Consider the following 22,798-nt stretch of genomic DNA (forward strand, 5'->3'; position numbering starts at 1 on the left):
ACCCATCGTCCCCATCCCCTCTGCTGCCGGAAACCCTAGCCTACGTTCCTCCCGCCTCTACCGGCTTCGCCCAAAACCATCGCCTTCGTGACCGAACCTGCACTATACAACCGCGATTAGAGCTAGCTGGGAAGGCAAAGAAGGTATCGCGGCTTACAAAGTCCTCCAAAACTTCCAACTTTCTTCTTCCGCTCTGCTCCTACCCGAAACCATTGAGGAAGGTAATTCCTCCCACCAGCTTTTGCGCGCTTCAGATACTCTAAATCCCTCGATTTACTAAATTATTTTTCCAACTAGATTTACTAAATCCTTGATTTAAGGCAAAATGGATGAAAGACGGGATTTAAGAACCTGCAGGATTTAAAAATGGTACCAAAATTTTAATTCCCGTTTCTCTTATGCTTTGATTGAACAACTGGATTCCGTAAATCCTGGCATTGGGTGTTGTTGATGGTAAAAACTCGTTGAACTGAGGTGGCGTTGCATAGTACATAAATTAAAGCTTGAAAGAAGGAGGGTGTAACTACATGTAAAGGAGAAGATAAAACGATCAACAGGATAAAAGAAAGTGGAAGAATGAGACAAGACACCTGGAATTCTTAGGGTCCTTAAGTCAAATGACCCATTTTCACTATGGGGTCGCTCTGAGATAATTTATTGTCTAGGAGCACGAGTGCTGTCTTCACAGAGCTGGTCGTATGAGAAGATACAAAAGAAAATTATCAAGAAAATTACTTTTGATTCCCAAACGAGGGGAAAATGCTCCTAAACTTGAGCTGTAGAGAAATTTTGGAAGGGGAAAGGAGAAAAGAGAGGTGACCAGCTCTGTATCATTGAAGATGATTGGTCAGCCAAACGACCTTTTAGGAAGGTTTTTCTTAGAGTATTTATTCTAAGGTAGCCCTTACAGCATATGAGCTTTTTTATTTGTTATCAAAGATGATAATATTCATGATTCATGATGAGGTTCTTACAAAAGACAAAGATAAGGTTAACAATCTTGTTGAGAAATTTTTTGATGAATGTGAAATATATGAGATATCGTTATGAGGGAAATAATATTGTAGCGATCTTTATGTTTCAGATATGGAAGTCTCTATTTTTGAGCTTTTTGACATGCTTGAGTCAAGGGGCCTATTAAAAATTGTGCTTACTGGTAGAGCATATGGCGGTGTTTTTTTTTTTAGGATAAAGGGCATGCACCAGAACAATTAGCTCTTGGTTCAAACATTTAGGATAAACTGCTAGTTTTCCATTTCAAAATAGTGTTAAAAGCCCTTGGCTCTTTAAAATAAGGGAAATTTACATCGTAGCACACGATTCTTATGTATTTACATATTTCACACCTAAACTTTTATATTTGCATACAAAGCACTTTGTTGCTTTAAACCTACACATGAAAAAGTATATTTCATTTTTAAGAAGTGGTAATAGTGCTATTTTTCATATGATGCTAAAGATTTGAGTGCTATATGTGTAAATATGAAAGTTTTGATGTGAGATATGTAAATATATGAGAATTTTGTGCTATGTATGTAAATGCCCCTTAAAATAAAAGAATTTATCACGGCACCAGATTTTTGGAGGCATTTGAATACTTTTAACCCTAAGCAAAAGGTGGTCGCTTATGAAATGTGATATTAACAACATAGACTTGAAAAATAATATGAAATGATATTAAAAAGCACTATAACTCCTTAGGTTGGGTTAATTATTGGATATAATGAGTCACAACCATCTAAGTTACTTTATGCATAATAGTTTTGCTACATAGAAGATATGAAATGATGATGCTTCATGGATGCTTCACGGGTCACATAGAAGTTGTCAATTTATTTATTAAAATGTTGAAAATCTCAATGATCATGTTCGACTCAATCCAACACTTACCCAAATTAAAATCAAAGTTTTCTACTTTGCAATTCTATTAATCGTGAAACTTAGTTACATTTGATGCTATTGGAAGGATTATTATTACTTTTTCCCGCAGGTATGGCGCAGTGGATGCACCAATTTGAACAATGGCTCCGACATATCGAACAGTGGGTTCGACAACAGCCAGCTGAGCAACTCTATATAGCCATTGCTGTTCTGGTCATAGCATCAACTTTACTTATCTTATGTACGATGGTTCCCATCATAGTTAGCCTTTACTTATAATTTTGTAGTTTTCTTAAGATATTAAATTTCTTACAGTCATTTTGTATTTCTAGAAATTTTGTGAACGTTAGTTATGCCTGAATATTAGCTTTTATCTATATATCTTTTAACCATTCTTGGTTTTGAATTCTAGATATTCAAAATTCTTCAACAAATATAGTTGTTGAGTTATCTTTGAGTTCTCACACTACAAGTGTCATTATTGTCTTACTGCATTCTGAACAAATTTCATGATTTTTGCATTATTTTTGTGATTGGCTGTCAACAAAGTTCAATAAGTTATTTATTTTGTTGCCATTACTTTAAATATCTAAAGTTTGTTTTGTGGGGTGTGGGGTTGGTGTGTGTGCGTGTGTAATCTACTAATGTGCACCTTTACTTTAAAGTCCTCTGAGTAGAGAGAGGGATTTAAATTGTTTTGAGACATTTTTCCACATTTCGTAAGGAGAGTACAAACTTGGGAAAGATACACTAATTTCAATTTTGTGTTAATGCTCTTTTCATTGCAGCTCTTTTAAATTGTTGAAGTCCTTTTTTCACTTCTTGTATTTAACAGAACTTAAGGGAGGCTTTGGTGAAAGCACTTTTGGGAGAATCTCTTTTTAAAGATCATAATTTAGATGTTGATTTGACATTCATTTTCATGATGGTAATTGAATACTAAAAATATTGTATTTTTGTGCAGTGCATAACTTTAACCATTCCAAGGCTAATACTATTATAATTGCTGGGTTAAGTGGCTCTGGAAAAACCGTTCTGTTTTATCAGGTATTAATTTACATCATAAACACAGGGATGTTACCGTTCCCTGGATGTGTGAAGATGAAGCATTCAATATGAAAAAAAATATTATGCACTTTTGCCATTCATTATTGTGTAATCTTTTTACTTATTTCTTTTTTCTGACATTGGCTTTTTCCCCCGCAGTTTTTCTTTTGATTGCTTTATCTTATACAATCAAATTTTCTGATTATTCCTATGAATAATCTGTTACACATCAATGGCGCACAATAGCTTTTATCAAAGCAGAAATGCAATTTCTTATGTCGGGCACAGCTTTACCTTGCACAAACCTATTCAACACAAATGATGAAGTGAAATATTTTAATGTAGTAATTTAACGAAGAAAAAGAATCTCAACTAAATTTTGTTGAGCAAAGTGCCAAAATTGTCTCCTTAATATTTACATGGGTTCATTTTAGTTCCAGAGAATATAAAAGCGACAAATTAGTACTCACACTATTTTAATGGTGGCTAAAATAACTCATATTAAAAGAGTCTAGGACTACACTGACACTTCTATAAAGGTTGGGACTAAAATGCCCCCTACAAAGAGTCAGGGTACTATTTTAACAGGTGTCAAATAATATTAATTTCAGTAAATAGGTAATAAAATGAGATATCATGTCTTTCCACCTAGATATTCTTAAATTGCTTTGCCACATTATTTATGTTGGTTGTTAATGATAGAAACAAACTAATGATGGTAAAAAGAACGCTTAAAAATGTTTATTGAAGCTTCTTTGGTTTTTAGTACGTTTTCACCTGTGACCATTGTATCACGTGTTTTTTGCTAGCTTCGTGATGGATCATCTCATCAAGGCACTGTTACATCAATGGAACCAAATGATGGTGTATTTGTGTTGCATTCTGAAGTTGAAAAGGTAAACATATAATCTTCAAATGGAATCAATATATGGCATCAAAGATATATGTTGCCTTCTAGTTTTATAATATTAGGGATAAAGGTCATCTAAAGAAAAAAGGCAAGGAGATTTTGTATTTCCAGCACACAATTCTTATGTATTTACATATCTTAACTTTAAATATTCATATTTACATAACATTTTTGTGCTGTAAACCTCTGCATGAAAATGTACATTTCACATTTAAAAAGTGGTAATAGTGCTATTTTTTATTTGATATTAAAGATTTGAGTGCCATGTATGTAAATATAAAAGTTTAGGTGTGAGATACGTGAAAACATAAAAATTGCTTGCTATGTATGTAAATGCCCCAAAAAAGAAATTATACATGTTATGTTTTGAGACTAAAACAACTCTGTTTTGTGGCAGAAGGACAAAACAAAGCCTGTCCGTGTGGTTGATGTTCCCGGGCATTCCCGCCTTATACCGAAGCTTGATGAGTTCTTGCCTCAAGCAGCTGGCCTTATTTTTGTTGTCGATGCTTTAGATTTTTTACCGAACTGTCGAACAGCTGCAGAGTAAGTATAAGCCTCAGCTTAAGAAATGACATGTTATAGATGCTTCAAGAAGTTTCACTAATCGCTGCTTACCTGCATATTTTACAGTAGGAAGATTTACATACGTACCACTCAATTCCTATGTATTTACATATCTAACACCTAAACTTAAATTTTTACATAAATACCACCTTACTTATCCATGAAAAGGTGTATTTCATTTTGTTAAAGTTAAAATGGTGGTTTTTTTTATTTGATATGTAAGATTTGAGTGTTAAAAATGTAAAAAAGTAAAATTTAGGTGTTAGATATATAAATACATAGGAATTGGGTGGCATGTACTTAAATGCCCCTTTTCATTATTAATTGGGGATATTGTTGGACCAGTCTACCGGTCCTCGTGCATGATTCCTCCCCAGAACTAACTACATATAGGATAAAACTAAATGTCTCCACGTGCTTGTTCACATGTGCAGTTAAGTTGTGCATCGAATGAGAGTCATCTTGGAACTAATAGATAATTTTATCTTCTTGTTCATTAGCTTTGCATCAGTAACTCCAAAAAGCTGCAGTGTGCTTTTTATTGTCTTAGAATAATCTGCTCTATTGTAATGAAAACAATCTTAATACTTTTGCATTCAAGAGTTCTGTCTATGAATGAATATTCATAAAACTTGTTATTGTTATTTTTGATATAACAGATATCTATACGATATTCTAACCAAGGGAACTATTGTAAAGAAGAAAATTCCTGTTCTCATATTGTGCAACAAAAATGATAAGGTGACGGCTCACTCAAAGGAGTTCATCAGGAAACAATTGGAGAAGGAAATGTAAGCGTTCTCTTTTCTCAATTGGTTCAATTAAGTGTGCATTGAAATTTTTTGATGTTTCAATGTCTTTTGCTACCTTGTTATAATCTGAATTACTGCATGCTTTGTATTGTGTGTGAGCTTGTTCTTCAGTAATCTAGAGGTTGTGGGAAAGCTTTTCTAATTTTGGTATTATTTTAATTTCTAACCTATCAATTTGTGCAGTAGATGCTTTGTTAAACAAGAATCAGAAGTACATAGTAATTAACCTTTGACATTGTGATAGAATAAGTTTGCGGTCATTATCCAAACTAAAAATAATTTAGGTATGACCCAATAAACTGGTTTGATGTAATAATACTGGTTCATGATGTATTTGAGCTTGTATGATTTTATTTAAGAGCATTGCCGCCATTACACAAGACTCAAAGCCTATGTGTTGGGGTATCGAGCACAAAGAAAGTTCTAGTCTTTTATTTTTGGATAATAGCATGAATTTCATGTCTTTTTTGTTTTACTGAGGATCAAGTAATGTGTCACAGAAGGCAAATTTATGGCTTGCCAATATACTGAGCTACCTTGAGATTAGTGATCAAACATTGAATAGTGTTCACGAATGTTATGAAGTATTCTGTGGATTTGTATCGCTTGTGTGTATAGAGTTGTTTAGAGTATTGCCAAAAGGTTCCAGTTGCTAAAGCTACTGAACCATATCACAACATATCGGTTATATGTTTGTATGATGAGGGTTAAAGTAGCCCTGGGAATGTCCAAGACAAGTTTGAGGACACGCTTCTATGCAGGAAAGGGATTGAGTTTGGGTTGGAGGAGCCCTATGTGGTGATTTAGGGCGTTCTGAATATAGAAGACAATAGTTCATTAAGAGGGACAACACCTTCGGTGGAGGTCATGCTGAAGGAGATAAAGGAACCGAAGGCAAAGCTATTTTTGCTGACTGTAACACGAGTGGGGCGATCATTCTATAGCCTAGTCAATGATTTGACATCCTTATGATGAAGGAGCTAAAATATTTAAGGTACCATGGAGGTGGGTGATCACTTATGCTTGCATGCATTAAGGATCTTGGATGGCATGCTATAGGTATGCAGTAAATATGATTTTCTGTCAAATGTTCCTTTATTTCGGTGTAAACGTAGGTGTGTTGATCTTGAAATGCCATAGTAATGCAAGTGTTATACCCAAGGGCAAACTTGCCCAAATAAAATTCAAGTAGATGAGCTAGCTAGACTTTGCTCAAGTCACTCACCAGCCAGGTCCTATGCAGAATCACTAGTCAAGCTTATGTGAATTTGTCCGATAAATGAAGAAGGTAACATCTACTTGAGCTAAAATGGAACGCACTCAAATGCCCTCTCCTGATTCGTTCAATCATCCCGGATCAAAACTACTCAATGATCAACATTGGGAGACTCAACTAGTCCAAAGTGCCTGACGACTGACCTCTAGTTTGAGTATGAATTTGTCTTTGGGTTGCGCGAACCTCTTTTTTTGGTTTTTTTTATACCTTTATTACATATATAGCTTATTTGATAGCCTTTTTGTGACCCTAGATCCTTATAAATGGGAGATCACGGGGAGAGCTAAGGGTTTTGGAATTTGGATTGGGGTCCTACCTCATTTTTTTTTGTAGTATTAGTCTTAAAGTAGATTTTCCTCTCCTCTCCTCTTGCCTCTTCTCCCCTTTCTTTCTTTATTTTGAGTTAGTAAGGTTCTAGCGTAACCCATGAACAAAATAGGATCTAACGTCTTAAAATGTGAAATTGTTTCATCTTGATAATGCAAAGAATGAAGTATAGACCAAACTTTGTTGGTTGGAGCATATTGTCATGTCCTAGAATATGTTCAGTAATTCTTCGAGTTGCCACTTTATTTTCCATTGAGGAGTTGCTCTTTTTGCAATGATGAGGCTTAGTGGGCCTGGTTTAAGTTGTTGTAGAAGGCATTTAGGTGTTGTCAAAGCCTATGACATTGGCAACAAACTTGATCGAGATTTAAGTTTGGTTGTCAAAGTAGAGAGAATTCATCAAGTACAAGATCAGGGGAAGACAAGAATGCATGATGGGGATGACTAGAGAGATTTCTAGCCTTTGAAGTGCTTCTTGTGTGGACCACACAGAATGCACGAGTTCCTAAGTAGACCACAGTTTGCAGGTCTGGCCAATTTTAACAAGGAAATGCTTATGAATATATGTTTTGTTTGAATTTATTAGCTTAATGGTTATGGTTGAGGATCTTCATGATCGCGAGAGTGAACCATTGATGGAGCCTTATTTGGAGGACCATCGTGAAGAGTATAACGATGATTTTGAGCAAAAATCGGGGATGGCATATTTGGGTGTTGCTGACCTTCAACATGATGGTAGAGTTAAACCTTTACTTGAATAAGCATAGGAAGGCAAGCTAAGAAGAATATTGGTGCGGTCAAAACTTAAAATGTGCACTAAGGGATCACAACCACTAGCATCAAATGTAGATAAAACTTACAACATGCTATTAGGAGAGTAGTTTGATTAAATACAAATTTACGAAGTGTGGCATGAGTGAGCTGATTTGGCAAGATCTTATTTGTGGATAATTCCAAAATGAATGAAGAAATGAACCTACTATTGGAAGTGCCAATGCATTGAATACCACACATGGAGCTGAATGTTGGCAAGGTTGCCATGATGCTTTTCATGATGAGTTATACAAAAGATTACTTTGTTGCTTTGAAGGGCCCTTTTGAGTTCTTGAGTGCATGGGCAACGTTGCATAAAAGCTTGAGATCTTGATGAAACTTAGGATTCTAGACTGCCCAAATGAGAACTTAATCCTTTTCAATAAGTGGAAATTTAGGAAGGTCCCGACCTTCTTTGCATGGTGGACTGGTCAGCCACCTATAGATATTGGAGGATTTAATTGAGGATAACTTTAGAAACTCCTTGATTAGTTTTATTCTTTTCATTTTTATGTTTATTTCAGAATTATTTCCTTTCGACATTTATATTAGATATATTTGGTAAGATTGTAAATTAGGAGGGGTCAATTTCTCTCTATATATATCTTGTGTGTGACTAGTAGAAGTAAACAAATAGTTTTCATCCCAAAGTTTGTTTCTCAACATGGTGGTATCAGAAACCCTTTTATGACCGAATTTCTTCACCATCCACGGTGCGAAGCTTTCACTTTTAAACATCTCGAGTTCACCCTAAATCCTCGTGTTCGTGACCAATATAAACAATATAGTAACAAGAGCAACTAGTTGGGAAGGAAACAACCGAATCACTCAAAGACCGGGTTAGCCCATAACAATATCTTCGTGACTGACGTTCGCGATACAGTCGTGAGAATATCTAGTTGGGAAGGCAACAATTGGATTTTGACATTTAGAAACCAATATGATCTTTTGATTCGAGGCAACAATAGCTCCTTGTTATCTATCCTTTGCTCACTCCTACAACCGTCGGAGCCTTTCCAATAGTCAAACTCTTCCCTCCAGCCGCTAGAATCCCTTCAACCAACATGTAAGCCTTCCTTTGCTCTATCCTACAACGCCCATAGCCTCTCCAACAGCCGTCCAACAGCCAAAATCCTCTCCGCAAACACCAAAATCTATCCAGCCAGCTTGCAAAGCCTCCTCTGCTTCTTATCATAACCATTGGGCTCTTTTTGCCACAAGCAACGACCAAATCTCTTATTCAACCCTAAATGTGCATAGGGTTTATGGCATACATAATAGAGATGCTAGATATTCGGAGGTTAGTTTTGAATCAGACACCAAGAATTGTTTCAAATGACTTCTGAACTCTCTACCTTTAACACTAATCATAAACTCAATGGCAATAACTTCCTTCAATTGTCTCAATTCATGTTTATATATATATTTGTGGAAAAAGAAAACAGATAATAGCTTGAAGTACTGAAAAATATAGCCTTCTCCCATATTGTTAGTAATGAGAGATTTAGATCTTGGATCTTCAAGAGCTTCAGATCATATGACCGGAGACATCAATGCTCTAATCAACTATCAAGAGGCTTCTAATTCTAAATCTATAAAACTTGTAGATGGATCACACATAAAAATTATTGGAAAAGGAGATGTAGGGCTCTCTCAGGATATTATTCTTTCATCTATTTTATGTTCCATAGTTGGAAATTTTAATCGATACGGTTACTTATGATATTAAATATATAATTAAATTTTGTGCAAACTCTTATGAATTTCAGGTGGTGAATTCAAAGAAGGTGATTGACAGTGTTAAAATATATTAAAGCTTATATTTACTCTAGAAAAGTTTCTCTATAAACATGCTAGTGGTCACACTTCATCTTTTCCTCAAGTCTTTTAGTCGGTTGAGTTTATGCATATGAAAAAATAAGTCATGTTATGACATTTTCACCTAGGTCATCATAATTTTGATTATGTTGCATGGTTGTATTCTCATTTCTTTATGATTTTTAATGTGAAATTTGTCAACTTGCCAAATGCACTAGAAATGTTAATTCCATGGCCTAATACAAACCCTTACACCCTTTTTTCATTACCACAACGATATTTGGGAGCCTTCAAAAGTAAGAATCCTAAGGTTGGCAAAATGGTTTCTCATTTATTGACGATCACACTAGAATTACTTCGGTATTTCTAATGAAAGAGAAATCTGAAACAACCCAAATCTTCCAAATCCTCTATGACATGATTCAAACTCAATTCCAAAACAAAATTCAGATCATTAAAATTGATAATGCAAAAGAATATTTAACTCTATCCTTAAATCCTATCTTTCAAATAGAATCATCAAGGTGAGTTCATGTATTTGTATCCCACAACAAAATGAGATAACTGAGACAAATAATATACACCTCCTTAAGGTACCCCACTCAATTTTTGATTTCTTGTCACGTTCCAAAATATTTTTGGGGTGAAGCAGTTCTATTGCAATACCTTAACAATCTAATGTCTAGGCGGGAACTTAATTTTAAAATACCACTTTATATTTAGATGGATACCTATCCCCACATTAGAATTTTCTCTTCTACCATATCACTTAAAATATTGTGTAACTTTTATTCACATATATATCTCAAAGCGAACAAAACGACCCTAAATCTATCAAGTGTATTTTCCTTAACTATGCTTCCAACAAAAAGAGCTATAAGTGTTACTTGTTACCAGAAAATACTACAACTCCATGGATGTCAAACTATTTTTAATAAAATCAATCATATTATCCCAAATCAGATATTCAGGGCGGGAGTGCAAATGAACGTCAATTTTGGGATGCACTTAATTACACCTACATTGGCTCACAACCTATTTCTCCACCTTGCCCTTCTATCCTTATTGAGGATATCCAACCAACCAAACCTATAGTTCATAACAAAGAACTTAATGTTTATACAAGGAAGAAAAATCTTGAGCGGGTGGAAGATAACTTGCAAAGATAAAACTTCTTAAACTAAAACCTGAGTCCGCTCTCATTTAAAATTTCAGGCGAGGAGTCTAATATTCATGAGCCTCTTCTGGTGCTAATGACAAAGAAAGTTGTACTAAATATCAAATTCAGAAGCATATAGCTTATGTGAAGCTATCCTTATCCTATAAAGCATTTGCAGCTAACATTGATAATGTGCAAATTCTTCAATCCATTCTTGAATCTCTTGAAAATTCAGAATGAAGGAAAGAATTTGAAGACATGAATTCTTACTAAATTTCTCAGGATAAGAAGCTGGTTGGATGCAAATAGGTGTTTAACATCAATTATATAGCTAATGGTAGTATTGAGAGATTCAAAACTAAACTGATTGCAAAAGGTTTCACCCATGCCTATGAGATTTAACTATCAAGAGATCTTTGCATTATTTTCCAAACGCAAAAGGTTTCACCCAAGCCTATGAGATTTGACTATCAGGAGATCTTTGCATTATTTTCCAAACTGAATACTATCAGAGTTCTCCTTCCAGCAATAGTTAAAAAAGACTGTACATAAAAAACATCTTCCTGAATGGAGATCTTGAAGAAGTGTATATGTAGATACCACCAGGGCTTGTGAATAATTCCAACAAACACCTAGCATGCAAACTCAAGAAGTCTGTCTATAGACTTAAACGATCACCAAGAGTATTGTTTGAAAGGTTTGTTAAAACTGTGAGATTTAATGAATATTCTCAAGATCAAGCTAATCATACACTGTTCATAAAACACACTTAAGATGGTAAGCTTGTTGCATCGATAGTATATGTGGATAATGTGATTCTTCTAGTGCGATGAAAAATTTTTTTTTAAAATCAAACAACTGCTTACCACTGAGTTTGAAATCAAGGACCTATGAAGATGAGATATTTTTTGGCTATGGAGTTAGCACTGTCCAAGAAATACATTATTATATCATAGAGGAAATACATCCTAGATCTACTAAAGGAGGCATGAATAATTGGATGCAAATCTGCTGATACTCTAATAGATCCCAACAAGAAGTCTAATAGGAAAGAAAAAATTATGACTGTGGATAAGAGGAGAGATCAAAGATTTCATTTATTTATCACAAAATAGACCATATATTGCATATTCTTTTAGTATTGGGAGCGAACACATGAATAAGCAAAATGAAAAGCATTTGGAGATGGTGTGCAGGATTTTAAGGTTTTTCAAGAAGACTCTTGGTTATGGAATTTTTGAGAAAACTAGAAATAGAGAGGTAAAAATCCACACTGATGTAAGTTTTGCTGGGAAACCACTGACAGAAGGTCCATCACATGCTATTGCTCCTATATATGGGAAAATTTAGTTACATGGAGAAGTAAGAAGCAAGTTGTTGTTTCTAGAAGCAGTGCATAATCAGAGTCTATGACACTCGTCTTCGGAATCTGTGAAAGAATTTAGATTAAAAAATTGTTAAGAGAATTGAGATGTGCCTCCAATCAACTTATACAAATATTTTATGACAGTCAAACAACTTGCAGTATTGCCAAGAATTTTGTGCATCCTGACAAAGACCAAACATATTGAAATTGATAACAGTTTATATCTGAAAAGGTTAGTGGTGGAATTATGCAACTAAATTATTTCCTGTCACACCAATAATTTACTGATGTCTTCACCAAAACTCTTCCTTTAAGCACATTCTTAAAGTTCAATACCAAAGTTGTTCTCCTCAACATCAACGACCCAACTTGAGTTGGAGTGGGAAAATTTAGAAAGCTTCCGACCTCCATTCCATTGTCGGTCGACCACCCACCTAAAGAATATTGGAGAATTTAATTTGAGACAATGTTGAAAATATCTTGATTAGTTTTATTCTCTTCCTACTTGTGTTTTTCTTATGTTTATTTCAGAGTTATTTCCTTTTCACATTTAGATTAGATATATTTGTTAAGATTGTAAATTAAAAGGAACTAGTTTCTCTATAAATGTACATTTGGTGTGAATAATGAAAGTAAGCAAGTAGTTTTCCTCCCAAAGTATGTTTTCAACAATGAGATTAGAGTAATCCAATTTGTTTGAAATTTTGACATTTATTAGGTTTGTAATCATGCCAAGTTGAGTCAAGCACTCTAATGAGTTAATAAATAATTTCAAAATTAAAATGAGTACTTTGTTTTTTTTATAAAATCATTAGCAAATAATTTTACAAATCTAAACAAGTAATAAAAAAAAAATTAAATTAAGATTTAATTAGCTTACGCCAATTAAATAAGATAATATATAAATTGCAAATATGCTTTTTACAATCAAATAATATAAATAATTGCTAACAAACTCGTTTATTGCAATAAAAAATAAGAAGTAATTGCATTAAATATATATGCATATTGATATTTAATTGTAATAATGTAACTATGAAATATATTAAGTTATAGTCGATCAAAATTTATTTAAATAATGTATCATTTATGATGTGAGCTTTCATCCAACTTACCGTAAAGCGTTTGACAGGTTACTTATTAAACAATAAACTAGTTTATCTAGTTTATTTGTGAACATAAACAAATGAGTTGGGTCGTGTTTAAGTTTGGTTCATTTAATCTTTTAGTTTTTAAAAAATGTTCAAGCATGTTTATATGCTAATATTAATAAACTTGATCGAGTATTAATTAAGCCGAGTTCAAGTTATTTATTGAGTGCATTGATTCATTTACTGCCCAAACATTTACCAATTGGTCGGGAGTTTTAGTGCAACTGTGATGTTGAGTGCGCACAGAAGAGTGCATCACATAGTGAAGGATTAAAAATTTAATGTGCTCATGCTTTTGATTGATAGAAGATTTTTATATAAGGCAACGTCGGAGCTTGTTATAACACATTGGTAATTCTTAAAACAGATCAAATGGCTTCATGCTGAGGTTGAGATGTGTGGGTCACAATGGTAGGTTGGTGAGTGGCGTTGATGGCAGGCTCATGGCATGCCGATATACATTCTAAGGCATGATTAGTTTCTGTGTGTTTTGAACTTGAATGTTGTTCATGAAGGTTATGAAATTGTTTATAGTTCTCATATGACTTGATTTTCTAGGAGGTTATTGTAGAAAGGTTACAAGTGGAGAAACTATTGGAGCAATTTTGGGAATTATTGTAGTACAAGGGAAAGTGTTGAGGCCTATAAAAGGCATAAATTTCTCGCAAGAACTAATTTCCAATCCCCGATTGATATTCACATGAATCCCACTATCATTATAAGTTGTGGGAGGTAAAAAGAGTTATGGAGCTTTTATCTTGTCTCGTGTTGTTATGAGTGAGCCCATGATAAAAGCATCACGCTTGGAACTCAGAAGGGGACAAATAGATTTAAGACACCTGTCGCTAAAGAATGAATTTGACCTTTTATTTATTTTTTTTGATCCATATCTCTTTCATGTTCAGTGTTTTACCACAATTTTTTGGATCCAATCCTCGATGAACTGAATTTTTATGGTCTGCTCTCATTCCCATTTGAATCGAATTAAAGTCTAGCTGCTATTTCCATGAGAATCTTATCGAGGAATTAATGAGTGTTTATTTATTGACCAAACAAATGCTTTAGGGATAACAATGCTACATGATCTTGCATGGCTAAGCTGAATTGTCCAAATTCCCAATAGATTGACCTATCCTAAGTAGCGCATCTCCCATACACTGTATTCCTTTGGTTCTGGCCAAGTGCAATAGGTTGATCATCAGTAATCTTATAAGAAATGAATTTTATGGTCAACATTGAATGATAAGTGAATTTATTCATAACCCAAGTACACTAAACAAATTCTAGCAAATACATGCATACCACCCAATTCATATGCATTTACATATCTAACACCTAAACTTTCTTTTCACATTTATACCGCCCAAATCTTTCATATGACGGAAAAAAGGTCACCATTTGAACTTTTGAAAGGTGAAATAAACCTTCTCATGTATATTAGACACGTTAATATGTAGGAATTTAGCAGTATGTTTTTTTTTTTTTTTTGGTTAAAAGCTTGCACAACGGCCTTCCAAGCTAGTGAACGGTCTTTTTTCTCTTTATGGCTCTCATTTTACCAATTTTACCAGCATATTTGAAGTACAGCCATGCGTTTTTACACAATCTAGTTGACAGAACCTAAGATGTTAAGAAAATTTCAAGAAAACATGTAAAGTATCACCAACCGTGTCACAATATAAGACCATTTTAAGATTTGCATCACACTACCCTTTTTCTTGGAACTCAAACATCAGGCATAGTCTTTTAGCTATGAAAGGCCATCTCTTTCTGTGGAATTTTTCAACTTGTTATGCACTTATGCGCCTTAGCCAAGTTTTGTCTTTTATAGAATCTAACGAGTTTTGTGGCATTAGGTTTTTTTTTTCCAGGGTAGTGAATTTTAAACATAATGTACGAGGAATTTGATCCCAAAATTTTGAAAAAACTGATACTTTACCAAAAAAGCCTGATAAACTAGTTGGGACCTCTAGGCACCAAGTAATTTAGAGTTTTAATGTAGGGTTCTGGAGCTTCTAAATTTGTACTCTTTAAATAATGGGGAAAAAATACAGCTCACAAATGCGGTTAAAGTGGTCTCTGGATAACTCTTATTTCTCATACTGTAATTTACATTACCTCGCTCTGTCCATGCATTGTTTTCATTTTGGTCATCAAGCTTTTACATTGGATTGAAAACGAACCGAGCTTGAGCCAAGCAAGAGCTTGCTCAAACTCGAGCTTGTTTGCCAAATTCATGTTCAATCTCGAGCTCAAACATGATTTGGTATTATAGCAGTTTTTAAGCTTGATTTGTTTAAAATTTTGACTATTTGAGCCTAGGTTGAGCTCGGCTCGTTAGTTAGCCAAAGAAGCTTTATTGATCATATTTATTATTAGATTATAACGACAATCTATAGCCGCTATTGCTTATTATTTGTTCTTATTCATTCATTATGTATTTTCTATTTTGCTTTATTGTGCTTTATTTTCTTTCTTTTATTATATCTATTATAATTGTGTTTAAATATCATTCCTTTATCAATAATATTGTGCTGCTCTGTTCTAAATCTTAACTTGATATCAGAGCCTAACCCTAGATCCAACAACCACCAGCCTGCTAGCACCTCATTGCCATCGACCTTCTCTGTTGTTTCCAGCAGCTGCATGAACCTTCTGTTCTGACTGCAACTTCCAACAACCGCCAAACTTTCTGTGTAGCCGCCGGTGTTCAAGCCGCGTGAACCTTCTGTTCCAACCGCCTCATGAAACTTTCGTCAGTCCTTGTGTAGCCACCGGTCCCCTCTGATCTAGTCGCCTGTCCCTTCTGATCTAGTCGCCGGCCCCCTCTGATCTAACCGCCTGTGATTCGATAGGCTGCTTCCCTCTGTCCAGCAGTGGACGACCGTTGTTTTCTACAGCATTGTGCAGTCGTTGTTTCTCGCAGTTCTGGATCTAAGTTCCCTTCCAGCCATTTTATGCAACAACCTCTATTTTTCTGCAGCAACCGTTGTTTCCTGCAGTCCTCTGCCATAACCCAGAATGCATCGATGCTTAGAACCACATCTTCTTTGGCTCAATTGGAGTTATGGCAGATTCATTCAACTCCGAACCACCTTCAGAAGTTGTTCTTGATTTCAACGGAAGATCAATCCCAATTTTCGTTCCCTTGCAGGCCGGAGGATTGGAAACTACATGAATTTCTTAATCACAACACAGACTTAACGACAATAACTTTCTCCAATGGTCTCAAGCGGTATCTTTACTCTTTGGACATGGAAAGTTTGGTTACCTCATAGGTATGGTTAATAAGCCTCCAAAAACTGATCTGACATATGAAGTTTGGGAAGTGGAAAACTCTATGGTCATGTCATGATTAATCAACTCCATGGAAACTTTGATTGTTTCAGTTAGTGCCCTCTGGGCAGCTATCTATAATACCTACTCGAATGTTGGAAATTCTGATCAACTCTATGAGGTATCTAAGAAAATCTAGTAGGCAAAATAAGTGTCAAGGACTGTGACCCAGTACTATATTGATCTTGTTACACTATGGATGGAATGTGACTTGCACTACGACTACACTTGGGATTCTCCGCCCGACCTATCCTTGTTCTAGAAGATTGTAGAAATGGATCCCATGTTCCAATTCTTGGCTGGCCTTAACAAAGACCTTGACGAAGTCCAGAGCCGTATTCTTTGTCGGGATCCTCTTTCTTCCGCTCGCGCAACCTTCACCAAGATTCTTCGAGAAGAAAGCCAGATATTTGTCATGCTTGACACTTCTACTACTTTAGCCTAATCGCTTGCCTTGATCTCAAAAAGTGCTCGGCCCTCGTTCATGCCATATCGGGTCGGTCACTCCATTTGTGATTACTGTCACAAATCCAATCACAATCGAGATAATTGTTGGAAACTTCACAATAAGCCAACGTACAAATCCTCTGCCATCAGGGTCTCACGGCGATGTTCGAGCATACCCAAACTCAACAAAATCCTACGTGGAACATCTCACAATCCTCCAAATCCCAGAAAAACCAGATGGAACAATTGATCAAACTTCTTGGAGCCAATCAAGTCTCTGCGGTTCGTCGACTTCCCATGTCCTATAAGGTACCTTTTCAATGACTCTCACGGTTTATTCCTCCTTTAGTCCGTAGATTATTAAATCAGGTGCTACATTTTAAAAGACAAATATGAAGTTGCTATCATCTTCCAAAACTTCTTCACCTCCATTTTAACTCAATTCAAAACTCTTATTTAGCTCCTTCAGACCGACGATGATCGTGAATTTATCAACTCTATTTTGGGTGAATTCTTGATAAATAAGGGCATCCTCCACCATAGCTCATGTACGAACACTCCTCAATAAAATGGGGTAGCCGAGTGAAAAAAACATCACATCTTCTTCATTGCTTGCTCTATTATGTTTCAATCTAATGTCTCAAAATAGTTTTATAACAATGTCATTCTAACTACCACTGTCTCATAAATAGAGTCTCATCTAAAATTCACAAGTTTCAAACCCTCTTAGCCGTCTTGATATCGTGCTTCCCTACCAATCGGGTTTTCTCCAAATTAGATCTCATGGTTTTTGAGTGCACAACCTTTGTATAGAACACTGTCCTCACTTGAAGTAAATTTGATCCAAGATCCATAAAATGTATCATCCTTGGGCACTTCGCGAATCAAAAGTGTTTCCTATTTTTCTAGGTTGGCCTCAAGTGAGGGGGAGCTTGAGTTCTCCAACACGATATGGATGCTCCCTTCACTGTTCATGCCACTGAGGAGTCTCCTATTCCGTTGAGTACATCATGTCCTCCCATTGTCTGTGTCTGCACTCGACACACTTTCCCAATGCTCCTACTCTGCAGTCCACTACCTTCTTACAGGATCACTCCAAGCGACATCCTCAACACGACTCCTTTGAATGAGGAAGTGAGTTCTCTTAGTAAGTTATGAAATTAAACATGCTCACTCTATTCTATGATAAAATATGTCTCTTTCCACAGTTGATCGCCGACAAACAGAGCATTTGCCACCGCCCTGAAGGACGATTAGATCCTGCTACTGTTGAGGTTGCTCTTGTTGATTCAGCCTGGAAACCAACAGTAATGGAGGAGATGAATTCCCTTCAACGAAACCATACATGGGACGTGATGGGCTTTTATCGGGGTAACAAAATTGTAGGATGCCGATGGATTTTTAGCACCAAGTTCAACTTTGATGGGTTCTTTGAACGCAACAAGACAAGATTGGTCGCCAAAAAATACTCACAGACCTACAAAGTTGACTATGAGGAGACATTTGCTCCAGTGGCTATGTTAAACACTGTTAGGGTCTTGTTGCCACTTGCGGTGAATATGGATTGACCTTTATTCCAACTAGAGGTCAAAAATGCATTATTGAATGAAGAACTGACATAAAAGGTGTATATTTCTCCTTCTTCGGGCTTTGATTCTACTGTGCCCAAAGGAAAGGTATGTGGGCTACAAAAGTTCATCTATAGGATAATGTAGTCTCCCATGGCTTGGTTCGGCAAGTTCACAAAGGTGGTCGTGGGTCTTGGTTTTACTCAGACTCAATCATATCACATCCTTTTCTTCCGACATTCCTCCAATAGTCAGACATTTATTCTTATTGTCTATGTTGAAGATATTTTTCTTACAGGTAACGATCTCTTAAAATTGTAGTCCTTAAAAGAGATTCTTGCTATATCCTACAAGATGGACTTAGGATCTCTCCGGTACTTCTTAGGCATGGAAGTGGCTTGGTCATCCCTAGGAATTTGCCTGTCTCAGTGCAAGTATATGACTGATCTCTTGACAGAGAATAACCTTCTTCGGTGTAAATCTATTGCTGTTCTTATGTATCCTAATGAAAAGATATCTTACATTCCCAATCCCGTCCCTGTGAACAAGACTCATTACCAACATCTTGTGGGAAAACTCTTCTACCTCGCTCACACTCGTCTCGACATATGCCACATAGTTGGAATGATGAGTCAATTCATGCATGACCCCTACTTGCACCATCTCCAAGCTGTCCACCGGATTCTTCACTATTTGAAAGGTACTTCAGGCTTAGGTTTGTTTTTCTCCCATCACAGCTTTAGGTCTATTGTTGTTTATACATATGCTGATTGGGCTAGATCAGTTGCTCATTTGTATGGGGCAATCTTATCAAGTGGAAAAACAAGGTACAATATGTAGTTGCTTGAAGCAGTGCTGAAGCTGAATTCTGGTACATGTTCTTAGGAATCTGTGAAGTTCTTTGGCTACGTATCACGCTTCACAAACTCTGTATGCCAACTTTCATCCTACTGCAGCTATTCTGTGATAATAAGACCGCAATCAGCATTGGTCGCAATACAGTCCAGTATGATTGCACCAAACATGTGTAGATCGACAAACACTTCGTTAAGGAAAAAATTTAATTCAAGGAGATTTGTGTTCTATATGTGCTCTCAAGTGATCAACTATCGGACATCCTCACCAATAATCTTCCTCGCTCTTTGTTTGATGACTTCAAGTTCAAGTTGAACATGACTGATATCCACGCTTCAACTTGAGGGGGAGTGTTAGATTATAATGACAATTGTTAGTCGTTAATATTTATTATTTGTTTTTATGCTCTCATTATGTATTTCCTATTTTGCTTTATTCTGTTTTATTTTCTTTCATTTATTATGCCTAATATAAATGGGTTTAAATACCCTAACTTCTATCAATAATATTGTGCTATTATATTCCAAATCTCCACATTAATAAGTAACACTCCTGAGCAGCTTTTTACTCAAGTAAACAAGTCTTATGGAGCCTATTAAGCTGAGAAATGAGAATATAATTGAATGAACTATTAAGTAAGCAAACAGTTTAACAAGTATAAAAAGTATTTTGTATTCATGAACAAGAGCAATGTAAAATAGGAAAGAAAAACTCCGAGCTAATCTGATATTTAATATTTTAATGAATTTGTAATCAAGTTTTAAATGAGCACTTTATCGATGTTTAATCAAGCTTCTTAACAAACTAGTTAATGAGTTCTAAACAATATTATTCATGATCATTAATGAATAGAATACTATGCTTGTTCATTTATCAATTCAATATTTACAGAAGTGTTTGTATTTGTTTGATTATTTAAATAAAAGATCATGAATGAGTGATAAATGAACAGCAACTTTCAGTTCAGTTTGTCGGGTGTATTTGCAGCATCACTCTAAACTGATATTTTTGGGAAAAGTCCAACAACAGTATTCTTAAAGCCATCTAACCTCAAGCCATTTCCTCCAGTTTACCACTTATTTCTTGACAGCGTTTTTTGTAGGGGCATTTACATGCATACCACTTAATCCTGTGTATTTACATATTTAACACCTAAACCTTACTTTTTTTACATTTATACCATTAAAACCTTTCATATCACATAAAAAATACCACCTTTTTAGCTTTTAAAAAGTGAAAATACATTTTTTCATGCATAGGTTATGTGGTATGTATTTAAAAATTGAAGTTCGTGTGCACACTCACACAAGAATTGGGTGGTATTTATGTAAATCTTCTTTTTTATTGTGTAAACTTTACTAAATTAGTTTGCCAACATAAGATCAGAGAGAGTTTGAATGATTACACTAGGAATGTTGGAAGTAGAGGTGGGGATGAGATGAGATCAAATATACATATAGCTAAAAATGCAAAAGGCTGAGCAAAATAAAAGCAAATATCACATACATTATTCAATAAGATATTGACGAAAATTTCTAGAAATTGATACCCAACTGGCGGTTTAGTGCCAAGGAGATGATGGCTATGTTCGTTTTAAAGCTAATTTAGATGAGATTCGGTTAATTATCAAAGACATCATTCTTTTTGCCAATGTCACATTAAACGTGTACCGATTGATGATTCTATTAGGAGAGTAGATTTTTTTAGATTCAACTTATGTTAAGAAAAGCAAAGATAGACTTAAAAAGACATGGGCATATTGTATAAAAAATGATCTTAATTTATTAGAATTAAATGGAAATATGACATTCAATCAGACACAATGAACGAAAAAAAATCATTTAGCCAACCCCATTTAGTTGGATAAAGGCTTGTTGTTGTTATTGTGGCGTTCTTTTTGCCTGATGAAATGCTCCTATGAATATATTATTAGTTAAATACCACCCGATTCCAATATTTTTAAATATCTAACACCTAAACTTTACTATTTTACAATTACACCACTCAAAATTTTCACATCAAGTTAAAAATCCCTCCATCTAAAACTCAAAACACACCTTTTCACACATAGGTAAGATGATAATTATGTAAAAATGGAAGTATAGATATTAGATATGTAACCACATAGGAATTGAGTGTTATGTATATAAATCTTCCTAACACTAAACTGCAAAACCCATTAACAATTATTATTTTTCTCTTTTTGACATTTATTTTGCTTTTCCTGCTGTTTCAGTGACAAACTTCGGACATCAAGGACCGCCATTTCCGCAGCGGATGTCACCAATGAGTACACACTCGGCTTGCCAGGACAGGCCTTCAGCTTCTCTCACTGTCAGAACAAAATCACAGTGGCTGAAGCCTCTGGACTCACCGGTGAGATATCTCAAGCCGAGCAGTTCATCCGAGAGCACGTCAAACCCTAGATTCATTACCTTACTGCATGTATTCATGGCTAAGTTTTTCTTTCACTGTCATAGAGTACTGATTATGTATTTAAACGCCAGAGTGTGTTTTAAGTAGTAATTTAAACCATGATAAAGCCATATTTTCTACTTAGTTGGCTTAGAAGCTGTGTCCCAGCTAATGTAGGCATTTAATTGTGGCTATTTTGTTTGATTTTATGAACTTTTATAGGCTAATTTGGTCGAAGCAATATGTTTTCTCTTGTTAAAGTTAGATTGTAATTGGTCTGGTCTGCTTTACAGGAAATCAGGGAAGGATGCTTTTTATATTTTAGAAATGCCAATAGTCATGGGGCTTGTTTGCCTATTTCTCTGCTGTGTGGCTCTACTATACTTTGCTAATTTAGAATAGAAATTATGCTTTTGCCTTTCGTTGTCACGCATGAAAAATTTGAATTGCTCTATTTTGAAATCGAGCTAAACATGAGTTAGTTTAAATTTAAATAAAGAGGAACACAAATATATTTTTTTTCAAAACAAGAAGGCGCATGGTAAAAAGCTACACACACACACTATATATATATTCAATTTTAAAATAACATATTAAATAAGAAATTTATTATAAAGGCCACTTAGTTACAATTAGGGGTGTAAACGAGCCAAACACGAACGAGTCCATATTCAGCTCGTGTTCTGTTCGTTAAAAAAATCACTATTCGTGCTCGATTTGTTTATATTTTGAACACAAAAAAGTTTGTTCATGTTCGACCCGTTTGCTTAACGAGCCGAACACGAGCTGTTCGCGAACAAAGTCTTTTTGATAATCATAATCACACATCAATAGGATGTTAAAGGTTGGGACAAGATTTAAATCTTATAATTTATATTAAAACGTCATTTAAATATAATTTAAAATATTTTTATTTTATTTTTTAATTAATAATTTTAATTGATTATAAATATTTGTAGCCTTGTAGTCAATTAAAATTTTTAAAAATACTACCCATCAATATATATATATATATATATAACCCCACGACGTGGGGGATCGAATTTCAGA

At 35.1% G+C, this 22,798-nt stretch overlaps 1 protein-coding gene across 2 annotated transcripts; it reads left to right on the plus strand.

Annotated features, from left to right (window-relative positions):
* Nucleotides 1-22,008, plus strand: LOC110023600 (signal recognition particle receptor subunit beta-like). Of its 2 annotated transcripts, none has more exons than XM_020723087.1 (7): nt 1-221; nt 1,991-2,122; nt 2,846-2,928; nt 3,738-3,824; nt 4,236-4,384; nt 5,065-5,196; nt 21,570-22,008. In XM_020723087.1, the coding sequence occupies exons 2-7, from the start codon at nt 1,993-1,995 to the stop codon at nt 21,757-21,759; spliced, it is 771 nt and encodes a 256-aa protein (XP_020578746.1). In that variant the 5' UTR covers nt 1-221; nt 1,991-1,992; the 3' UTR covers nt 21,760-22,008. The 2 variants fall into 2 exon arrangements, with proteins under 2 accessions (XP_020578746.1, XP_020578747.1); XM_020723088.1 differs by having other exon boundaries at nt 4,239-4,384.
* The last annotated feature ends 790 nt before the right edge of the window (nt 22,009-22,798 follow it).

This window comes from Phalaenopsis equestris, unplaced genomic scaffold, assembly GCF_001263595.1.
Source record: "Phalaenopsis equestris unplaced genomic scaffold, ASM126359v1 Scaffold000224, whole genome shotgun sequence".
Classification (NCBI taxonomy): domain Eukaryota; kingdom Viridiplantae; phylum Streptophyta; class Magnoliopsida; order Asparagales; family Orchidaceae; genus Phalaenopsis; species Phalaenopsis equestris.